The sequence below is a fragment of the Marmota monax genome, unplaced genomic scaffold (assembly GCF_021218885.2).
Source record: "Marmota monax isolate L192 unplaced genomic scaffold, Marmota_monax_Labrador192_F-V1.1 WCK01_AAM20220418_F8-fsc00003, whole genome shotgun sequence".
Classification (NCBI taxonomy): domain Eukaryota; kingdom Metazoa; phylum Chordata; class Mammalia; order Rodentia; family Sciuridae; genus Marmota; species Marmota monax.
This window is the reverse complement of record NW_026694084.1, coordinates 6,148,903-6,160,787: the sequence shown is the minus strand read 5'-3', so window position 1 is coordinate 6,160,787 and position 11,885 is coordinate 6,148,903. Positions and strand designations below refer to the sequence as shown.

The 11,885-nt window shown below is 37.0% G+C and overlaps 1 protein-coding gene across 4 annotated transcripts in view; it reads right to left on the bottom strand.

The window, feature by feature from the left end:
- Positions 1 to 3,985: 3,985 nt before the first annotated feature.
- Cpq (carboxypeptidase Q) overlaps positions 3,986 to 11,885 on the bottom strand; it is a 463,439-nt gene continuing 455,539 nt past the window's right edge. For all 4 annotated transcript variants that reach the window (XM_046464739.2, XM_046464741.2, XM_046464738.2 and 1 more), the window contains one exon: positions 3,986 to 4,566. In XM_046464739.2, coding sequence (XP_046320695.1) covers positions 4,403 to 4,566 — 164 coding nt within the window. In that variant the 3' untranslated portion in view covers positions 3,986 to 4,402. The remainder of the gene's footprint in view (positions 4,567 to 11,885) is intronic.

Sequence of the window (11,885 nt, the reverse complement as noted above, 5' to 3'; positions counted from 1 at the left end):
TCTTCTGTGTCTTATGGGTTACTTAGTAGTCCCTTATTAATTGCATTTAGTCATTTCTTATTTCTCAATATTTCACCCATATGGATTGGGGTAATCAAGAATATTTTTTAGTTGATTAGTGGCATTGTAGTCTCTGAATTCAATGCCAAATTTGTTAGTCCTTTGTTCTCATTCCATGTGTTGGGGGTTGTTCTATTGTTATACACTCTAATTTGATTTTTTTTTTGGTGGCTACTTTAGAAAATTTAACATTCATATCTAACTTAACAAAGCCTGAAGTTAGACAATATCTTTATTCTCTTTTAGGGCATTTCAAGCACCTTAGACCATTAAATCCAATAACTTTCCTTCTTATTCATATGTTTTTTAGTTAAGTGTCTCCTTTAAAAAATTTATTTATAGATGGACACAATAGCTTTATTTATTTATTTTTATTTGGTACTGAGGATCCAACACAGTTTCTCACACATGCTAGGCAAGCACTCTACCACTGAGCCACAACCCCAGTCCCCATATTGTTTTCTTTTCAAATATCACATTATCATTGTTTTATTTGACCCATATTTGTTACCACCTTTTTTTCCTATTAAATTCTATCAGACTGGTAGGTTGAGATGGTCCGTTAGGACAATGAGCAAATTGGAAGTAACAAGACTTAGTCACTCACTGAACAGAAGCAAGAGGCAGAAATAGGTGCCAGTTACCTGATATTCTGTCTTCTTTCGCTAGAGAATGTCACCAGGGCAGGGTCAGGTGAAACAGTGTGGATGTGGTGGGGAGGCACCTCCATGCTGAGGAGCCCTGGACAAAAGAGTTCTGGTATTTTTATGCATACGGAACTGAGCAGTGGGAGAAAGAAGGCAGAGGTGGAAAAGTATGAAGTCAGAGGGGAGGAAAGTGTCTTCCTCATAAGAATAGGAGGCCTCATGGAGGAATCTGGGATAAGAATGCAGATATGCAAGTGAGCATGGTCGGCCCAGGAGGCCTGAGGCCTCGACTGCAACTCCCTCTGGAAAACCATCCTACAATGACTGTGCACTGTCTGGAGTGGGGAGGGCAGTCTTTTCTCAGCACGCCTGCCACACCATGGGTCTGTAATTGCTCACAGACCTGAAAGAGCACACCAAGCCTTGGGCTGAGACCCAGGCTTGTATTCCATGTTAGGGTTCACTCTAGGATCACTTAATCTTGCTGGGAGTACACTTTGGCAGGTTTCTTGTAGTGAAGATGATGGTGGTAAATTCTCTTCAGTTTTTGCTCTGCAAGTATCCTTATTTTGTCCTTGATTTTGAAAAGTATTTTCAGCAACCACAGAATTTTGAGGTAGATATTTGTCTCTCGGTGATACCAAAAGTTCAGTGCTTGTCCCTGGTGCCATACCAAATAACAAGAACAAAAGTTTTTGAGAAAAAATTAAAAGCAGCTTTATTAATTTTCCTGCAAAGGAGGAGGGCCGTGGACTAAGGTCCCAAAGCTTGCTGATCCTCTTCTCAAGGGGTAACAGGGATTTTAAAGGGGGAATTCAAGGACTAGGCTCTGAGTAGGATTATCAGTAATTATCCTTATGATTATCAATTAATGTCCAGCTGGTGGTCTTGAGAGGGCCAAGGCTCAGACCTGTTGGTACCAGTTCCCAGGGGTGGATTTCTCCATTCTTGTGGTCAGTGAGTTAAAGGACAGATAACCTGATCTAGAGTGGGAAGAACATTAAGGGAAGAACATAAATATTGTTTTCCTTGGTGGTTTGGGAGGGGAAGAAGAGAAGGAAGAAAAAGGAGAGAGGGAAAGAAAGAAGGAAAAAACACATTCAAGGTTGAACTCAAAACATAACAGGGACCCCTGTTACATCAGCACATTGAAGATATTTCACTGACTTCTGGTTTGGTTGTTGTTATTAAGAAGTTAGCTAAGAGTCTAATTATTGCATCTTTTAAGATAATCCATCTCTTCTCTCTGAGTTCAAATACTTTTTCTTTGCATTTTGAGGCCTATAATCTCTTCATATCTTTTAATTTATTCTTTCTGGCATTCGTCAAGTTTCTTGATTCTGTGACTGATACATTTCACTATTTCTTGACATTTTCCATCTATTATTTCTTTATGTAAGATTATTTCTTTATGTAAGTTTATCCTTTATATATGTGTATGTTTGTATATGTGTATACGTGTGTGTATAAATATGTTTTTATTATATTATATATCATGTATATATTATATATTCTTAACCTTTCATATTTTTCAAATATTTATCTTTCTGAGGTAAATTTTCATTAATGTCTTAACTATAATCTTTTAGTTCATGATTTCTCACTAAATAGGTCCCTTAATTTTAAAATTTCACTTATATTCCATATTTCTAGGAGTTCTCTTTAGTTCTTTTTACAATATAATATACTATTTTTTCATAATCCTTTGCTCTTTATTTTCAATCCCTTAGTTTACTTCCTTAAACCTGATGGAAATAGTTTATAAAAACACTAAGCCTAAAGATTCTAATTATCAGAGGACACTGTGGGTTAATTCTGTTGTGGTATTTTTGGTTTGCATTCTGAGTGAAAGTTCAGAATGTTATGGTTCCAGTTTGTTTTTTGCTTTTGCTTGTGACTTCATATTTTTTGTAACTGTAACTATGGAAATTTCTTGGGACCCTCTACTCAGCACTTACTTATTTACTTGTGGTAATTTTCCTTGAAGCCCTCAGAGTTATTTTTAGTTCATTGTGGTATTGAGGTATAATCTTTTTAGGTCTCATTTTTGTTGGAATTTTCTAGTATCCCTAATGTGGCAGGATCTGGGATTTGTTTACAGTTCTCCAAGCTTGAAAAGTCTGAAAAAAATGAGATTTAGATTTTTCACATCCATTCTTCAGATTTTCTCAAAGAGAAAGATGGTTGAATGCTCTGTGTATCTCTCTTGGGACATGTCTTCACATCTTTTTAATCACCACATTCATATAGTCTCACGTTATCTAGCATTTTTAGCTGTTTTCAGTATTAAAAAGCCAGAGTATTGGTCTGCTACCTTGACAGAAATGAAAGACCCTACTCTGTCTTTCAGTTCTTTTAAATATTGCTAACAAAACTGATTATTTCTCCTCCTCCTCCCGCCTTTCCCTTCCCCTCCTCCTCCTACTCCTTCTTGTCATCCAATTACATTACATGTATATCAGATCTTTTGACATTGTCTTATAGTTCTTGGGTGATCCATTCTGGCATATTTTTCCTCTCTTTTTTTTTCTCTTAGTGTTTTAATTTGAATAATTTCTACTGACCTGTATTCAGTTTCACTGATTCTTTCTTCAACCTTGTCTAGTCTGATGAGCCAACAGAAAAATTCTTAAATTTATGTCATTGCATTTTTTATGTGAGTATTTGCATTTGACTCTGTTTTATAGTTTTCATCTCTCTGCTGAAATTCTCTGTTCTTGTGCATAGTCCACTTCTCACACTAGATTCTTAACATATTAATCACAGTTATGTTAAATGCCCTCTCTGATAGTTAAAAGTTCTGGGTTGCCTCTAAATGCAGTTCTTTTCATTGCTTTCTTTTCTGACAATGAGTTTATTTTTTTCTTGCCTTTTTGGGTATATTTTGTAATTCTTTATTTAATACTTGGTATTGTATAGAAGGAATAGTAGAGATTGTCTGTAGAGTAGATGAGGGCAATTGCTTTTGCTCTATAGAACCCTATGAAGATATTATCTGCTCTTTCTTCAGCTTCAATCTCAATAAAGTATAAATAAGCCATAACTTCCTTCAAGTGTGTGAAATATATAAAATGTACATGTGTATAGGCATTATTATTTATCTAATAATGGATCCTAGTAGTCACATTTAATAAGGTAATTGGATTATACATTCTTGATTTTTTTTCCAAATGGGGACATCTTTCTTTCTTGCTAATTTAAAAATTCCATATCTCATTTAAAGCTCATATACTATAAACATGTGCAAGTTAGAAAGCCAAATGCATCCATACATTCAATTAAGATATTAAGAGGAATTTTTAATTCATCTACTCCTTCAATAAATAACATAAACATAACAATCGATCATTATATTTAATATTCATAAGCAAACCCATAAAAACTGCAGGTCTTCCAAAGATTCATTCAGCATTTATTTTCAAAGTAGAAATAATATTTTTAAAAGGTGGCATAAAGAAATGCCCTCTTTGTGATTCCTTCCATATGGTGAAATTCTAGGTGGTGATGGAGGTTATTCCTTATTCTAGAAACATTTCGGGAAGCATTAAGACAGAGCATGACAGAAAGTATAAAAAAGTTGTGTTCTGTTCTGAAGATGAATCATATAAATCTGCTTTGCGAAGGACAGTTTCTTGAAGCTGCAGACCCAGGATTCCTGGCTAGAAAGGATGAGAGTGCCCTGGTCCTCATTATTGTTAGGACCTGGGTAGCATTTCTTCCATGTCTGCAACAACATAAGAGACAACAGTCCAAACGGCAGCAGCAATGTTCATCTGCTTTGGATCCATGACAGTCATGGTGTCTCCATGGGAGTGATGGAAGGCGAAATATTTATATAAGTCATCACGTAGACTGGCTCCTGGGGAGAAAAGAGAAAGAATTCTGAGTGGAATATTGATAGATTGTTGAGAAACAACTGCTATCCTTACCCCCTCCCTTTGTCTGCTCCTATATACCAGCTGCAGTGGAAAAATAAGTACTTCCCCAGGCTCTTTTGCAGCAAGAAGTGACAACATTCTGACTATGAGGATATGAGGGACAGGTTGTGGGCGCATTCTTGGAAAACCTTTGCTTTGCTGACAAAAGAGTTGGGAAAACGTCTCTAATGCTGCATTAAAGTCAGACGAGAAGTTAGGAGATGCCATGGGCAAAAAAGCCCACAAGCTCAACATGGCAGAGTGGAAAGACAGCAGAGTCTGGATTGAGAATCTACTGCTAACCAACCAACGAACTCTGTCCTGCCTACTTCTGGACTCCCTGCCATTTGAGGGAAAATAAACTTTCATTTGTATGAGTCACTGATACAGATGTCTTCATATTTATAAAAGAGCATCTTTGTGTCTGCAAGAGTGTAAGTAATGTACCTTCCTGGATACAAAAGAAAGTCAGTACTCCTTTACTGAAGTTTTCCTCCTCAAATCACTCGTTTACTTCCTGCAGTCCTGAAATACCCAGCAACCTCCAAGGACACCAGCAGGAGTCTCTGCCCCACTTAAAAGCTTTCTTCTCACTTTTCACTAGTTTTAGTCTTGAATCAGAGCCTCAGGGAAACTTCCAGTCTTGCTCATCCTTGAAAACCTACTAGGCCCATCTTGTGGATAGTTGCAATTCTTCAGCCTCCAGCAGTTTGTTTTATTATGAAACACACCATACATATAGAAGAGTGCAGAGAACAAAAATGTATATTACCAAGGGCAATGATATAAAAAGTACACATATGTCCATAATTCAACACAAGGAAAATATTTCCAGTGTCTTTGAAGGCCATTTTTTTAATCCCCCCACTTCCTATTCAGATCCCTTCCTTCCTGCAGAGGTTCCCATGATCCTGTCCTGCGTGTGTGCTAATCACGCATACACGCATGCACGCGCACACACACGCTATAATATTGCCAGCTTTTGAACCATATACTTCAGATGTATTTCTTCATTTTGTTTTTTTTTTCACTCAAACATGTAAAATCTACCTGTTATCATATATAGCTGTACTGTTTCCTTTTCTTTCTTTCGTTCTGTTTTCTTTTTGCTATTCTTTACTCACTGTCTTTATCCCTTTTCCTGGCATTGGGTACTAAGGTTTTTCCAGTTATCTATTATTATAGATAACTGGAAAATGTTGCCATCCAGATTCTCTAGGGCCAAAATGTAAAAGTGGTATTGCTGGACTGTAGGGTATGCCTGTATTCAATTTACCATGTAATTCCAAAAGATTTTCCTTTTCAATTCACACTTCCACATCAGTATATGGGTCCTTCTCTTGCCTCAAACCCTCTCCAGCACTTGGTATCATCAAAGTAATTTTTGCTAATCTGGCGAGTGTAAAATGTTACTTTTTTCCTAATTATTAATGGGAATGAGCACATATTATTATATGAATTTTTGGTCATTATATTTTCTCTTTTGTGAAATGCCTGTTCAGGTCTTTTGACAATTTTTCAGTTGATTTATTTGTTTCTTCTTGATTTGTGATATGATATGTTTTTGATCTGTTTGTGACACTATATATATGTATATGTATTATTTTCCAGTTGTTTGTGACTCAAACTTTCCCCACCTTGTTTAGCATGTGTTTTGATCACTAAATGCTTTTATTTTCAATGTAGTTGAATTTATTGTTTCCTTTATGATTTTCATTTTGCATGTCTTCTTTAAGAAATGCTTCCTTACCTCTCAGAATCAGAATTCTCCTGTGTTTTCTTGTAAAATTTTTAAAGTTTGGATTTTCACTTTTAAGATCTCCATCTATCTAGAATTAGAATGGATTCTTGTGCAGGATACGAGGTAGGCTTCTACTTTTACGTTTTAGGTGTTCAGGAACATTTTAAACTAGTGCATCCTCCTTGCGATCACTTGCAGCATTAGTTTTGCCTTGTATCAAGTTTCCTTAAAAGTGAAGGGTCTTTCTTTTTTTTTTAATTTTTTAGGTGTCAATGAACATTTATTTTATTTATTTATATGTAGTGCTCCTTGGGCTGGGGTTGTAGCTCAGTGGTAGAGCACTCACGTAGCATGTGCGAGACCCTGGGTTCGATCCTCAGCACCACATAAAAATAAATTCATAAAATAAAAGATATTGTGCCTATCTACAACTAAGAAAAAAAAGTTTATTAAAAAAAAAAAAGTGAAGGCTCCTTTGGGCTAATTCTGCTGCAGTGGTTGCTGGCTGACCTCTGTGGCGAGGCCACACTATCTTCACTGCTATCGCCTGCTAATCCTTGACATCTGCCAGGGCAAGTTCCCTTACCTTCCCTTCCTTCTCCTTCAGGAATATTTTGGTTATTCTTAACCTTTGCTTTTCCAGATAAATGTCAGAATCATTTTAACATTCTACCAAAACAAAAAGCGGGGGGGGGGGGGGGGTTGACGAGAGTTGTGTTAATCCATGTATCTATTCAGGGAGAATGCTATGTCATTTTATTAGGATGTTGTGTATTCTCATCGATAAAAATGGTGTACTGATGTGTGTTTTTATTTACTTAAGTATTCTGTAATTAAAAAAAATCTCATAGTACAAAAATTTGTACATTTATTTGGTGGTTTTATTTCCTGGATCGCTTATATGCTTTGGGGTTATTGTAAATTGTACATTTACAAACTCACCTTTTCTATTTATGGTTACCGGCTTTTAGTGAAAAGCGTATATCTGATTCATAAAATGGAGTTACTTCTTTCTCTACATTCTGGAATCTAATGTACGATTAGAATTATTTATTTCTTGATTATTTCGTAGAACTTTTTACAAAACCACATAAATCTGATGCTTGCATTATGGTAACAATTTTAACTAAGGATTCAATTTCTTTCATGATAATTTGGGCTGTTTGGATTTGTACTTCTTGAATTAATTTTGGAAATTACATTTTTGCTAGGAATTTAAGAGTTTACCAAATATTCAAAATAATCAGTAAAGAATTGTCAATAATATCCTGTTTTTATTTTTTGCCAATGTTCGCTGACCTATTGTGATGTCTCTTTTTTATTCCCGATGTTTATAATTTTTGTTGGCTTTTTGAAGGAAAAAAAAAGATAACAACTTTCAGGTACTTTCTATTATACAATAGGGTTTCTTTCATTGATATCTGCTTTTAGATTTATTATTTCCATTATTTGGTTTATTTTCTTTTTCTAACTTCTTTTTTTCCCTAATTTCTTGAGTTGAATCCTCAGTTTATTATTTTGCAGATATTCTTTGTCTCTAGCATGAGCAGGAAGGCCACAATCTTACTCTTAACTGTGCTTTAGCTTTATTCTGATCAATATTTTCATGATTGTTCAATTATATATATACATGTATATTTACTAATTTCAAGTTTGATTTTTTTCTTTGACTCATGAGTTTGAATGTTTTTTAACAATAATTTTCAAAAAGTATGGAGTTTCCTTGTTTTTATTTTGTTATTAACTTCTAACTTAATTCTAATTATTAACTTCTAACATAACTATTAGACAAAGTGACACATTCTTTGAATTTTGCTGAGATTTGCTCCATGGTCTATAATACGATCATTTCCATAAATGTTTCAAGTGTACTACATGAAAAGAATGTGCTCTCAGGACTCTGTGTGTGTCCATTAGCTTGAGCTTGCTAATTGTGATCTTCAAACCTTTTAACTCCTTACTGATTCATTGTCTATCTACCCATTGATTTTGGGAGAGATGTGTGAAAATATCCCTCTGTGATTTTGGACATGTTTCCTTTTCCTGTAGTTCTAGCAATTTCCTTTTTATATATTTCAAAATTTATGCTATTAGGGGTATATAAATACAGAATTCTGTCTTCCTGGGAAATTGAAATTTTATTACGTGTGACCCTGTCTCTATATTGTAATTCCTTTTGTACTGAAGCCTACACATTTTAGTACTAGCTTTTCCTAATATTTAATGTAGCCACACTACTTCATTTTGTGCAGTGTGGCCCCAGTATGCTTTTCCCCCTCATTTTACTTTCAGTCTTTCTCTGTCCTGATATTCTTAGGGGTTTCTCTTACGAATAATTTATAAGTGAGTTTCAAAATCTAGTTTAAGAATCTTTGATTTTTAACTGGAGACTATAATCCATTTATGCAAATCGTGATTATTGTTAAATTGGATTCATTTATACAATCTTAACTTTTGCTCTCAATTTGTTCATTTTTAAAATTAAAAGAATTCTTTTTGCTTTCTCTCTTGCCCCTTTTGCATTGATTTTTGCCTCCTCCTCTCATTCCCCTGTCCCAGTCCGTACCCCCGTTTGGAAGTTACAGTTTATTTTAATTCTTCCAATAGAGACTGTAGAAATTAGACGTCACATATTTATCTTAATAAGTCTAAAGTTAATTAATACATTACCTGAGGATACTAGCAGCCCCACATTTTGCACCTGTTCTAGGTGAACTCACTGCTTCTTACAATCTTTGCTCTAGGCAAACAGGAATTGACACATAAGCTTTCTTATCTCTGTGGATACTCACTTTATCCTTTCTTACCTCTAAGAAGTTCCCTTATTTGCCTTGTGATAAACCATATATTATAAAAAGACAATTATTGTTTTATTCAACATTTCCTTTGGGGAAGGAGAGGTACATTTCTATGAACTTCTGGTAACCACACTGTCAGGGTTTTCTTTTCTTCTCCCACTTCTTGTCCTTGGATACTCATTCTGCAGACCTTCACTGCCTCAGGATGTTGAGTGGACTTTCTCCTAACCTAAATTTTAAAAACTTCACAAGAGGGTTTGCCCCTACACACTCCCAATCTCCTTGCTCTGGAGCAGAGTTTGCGTTTGCCTCTTTTTCTTTCATTCCATGCTGAGTTCAGCCATGGTGCTATTAAACAGAACACAAGTGAGTGGGGCAAAAAAGAAAGAAAAGTATAACAGAAAACTCAGCTATTAGCCCAATTAATGGCTCCTATGCCTATTGGCAAATATCCCAAACAGAGTGTGTTGACAATATCTATCAAATTCTTTGGTCATGTTTAGAAGGCTCCTTCCTGTGCAATGATTTTCTTTCTACACTAGTTTATAAAGACTGTTTTCTGTTACTTCCCTAGCTCAGAATGGGTTGGAACTCATTATCATCCAGCTTGATATCATAAAGCCCTCAGTGGTGGGCTGGAGCTGAGGTCCACAGTGTTCTGAAGTTTCAGTCCAATTTGACTGGACACTTATTGAGTCTCTACAATATTCTAGGCAGTGGCTAAGGCCTGAGGCAGACATAAAGGTAAAAAGACACAACCTCTGCTCTCCAAAAGCTCTCACAAAGCTCAGTGGGAGCAGAGAAAATGTGTACATGAGTAATAACAACATAGAATGCACTGAGTGCTACAACAAAAGGACAAAGAAACGGTGGAGAGATTGTGTCACTGAGTGACCTCTCAGACCCCTGGACTAAGTCCCCATGTTGTGTGTTCTCCATACAGCCCTTACCATACTTGTCCCATCCTTTGTTATAATTGACTGTTTCACATTTCCCTTGTTACACTGTAACCTCCTGAAGGCAGGACCTCTGTTTTGCTGCACAGTCTGTCACTAATGCCTACAATATAGCACCAAATATAAGATGAAAAAAAATATTTTTTTTTTACTGACTGAATGAAAATCAGCAAATTTCCTGAACAAACTGGGCATGTAGTGTGCTGTACCTGTCAGAGTTCTTGTAGGAAACAGATGGGACATTTTAAGAAGGCAACTTGGAGAATTGTTTCTTCCTCCTCCTCCTCCTCTTCTTCTTCTTCTTCTTATTATTTTGCAGTACTGGTAATTGAACCCAGAGCTGCATTCATAATAGACAAACACTATACCTCTGAACTACATCCCCAGTTCCTTCTAAATTTTATTTTGAGACAGGGTCTTGCTAAGTTGCCCAGGCTGCATTTGAACTTGCAATCCTCCTGCCTCAGTTTCTCAAGCAGCTGAGATTACAGGCATGAGCCAATATGGCCCAGCACTTACAGCCCAGGAGGATAGACATGCTGAAGTTACAGTGGGTAGAGAGGAGCTGTAGTTATTTGCACAGGGAGTCAGGGACTCAGTCCCCTTCTAGTGCCTCTTAATATCCTCCTGCTCCCCCTTAGCAAAGCCCAGTCATAACCCAGAGGGCAAGGGAAACTCATTAATGTAGTCCATAAGAGTTCATCTCCAGGGTAGAAGAAAGTGGAGAAATATTCAGCACTGATACTTAGGATGTCAACAGACAGACAAGAACCCGCGTATTCTGGGTGACTAGGATATTCAGTACCCTAATGTGGGGGACATGGGGAAAACTTGGACTAATTATTAGTAGATGAAGTCAGCAACTGACTGTGGAAGGTCCTAAATCTGAGCCTGAAAACAGACTGAATATAGTTCACAAGTGCACAGCCTCAGGCAGCTAGAGGGAGGAGGGAAGGCTCAGTGACAGCAGCTGAACCCTGGGGAGATGCTCCAGAAACACGTGGAGGAGGAGCTGTTGGACTGCCATGGAGGTGAGGAGAAGCTGGGAAAGACGTAAAGTCTAGGGGTTGGGTGACAAGGGCCACAGTCAGATGCTGAAATCTCATCCTCTGAAATTCTCAGGAAGGTAAGTGGATAAAGATAACCACCCTTCCCATGGTAAGACCAGAAGTCCACTTTAAAACCAAAAGCTTCTTCATGCCATGAGCTCACAGCACACACAGGAAAAGAAAAATCTGTTTGCTTACTCTGGCAGTCGCTGGAAGCATTTTAACAGAAACTGTGACATTTTAGAATTAGTTGAAGCTGGTAGGGAGCACACACTCTGTAGACTTCTGAGAGCATCAAGTGAATGTCAAATTCATGCACAAAGTAAGGACAGAGTCAAGATGTTTCCCCAAATGGAAGTCACTGAGGGTGGACAGAGGACGAAATGTTATTATGGATATTGGGAAACAAGAGGGGACATTTAATACCAGCAGAGTGTGGTTCACCAGAGCTGTTTTCCTTCCATTTGGAGCTTCTAAAAGACACTGAATGGTGATTGACAGGAAAGGACTCCAAATCCCATATTGAAAAAATAGAGGCAAGGAATATTTGCGCATGTCCTCCTTAGGCCTCCAGAATTCCTTGTCCCTGGCTGAAGGAATTTGACTGCCAGATGGGTGGGTTTGGGCGACCTCCCTTTAGAACTCATGACTTAAGGCAGGCACTTCCTCAGAGATCCTCTCAATTCCCACGATCACTCTACAGAATTAAAACAACCC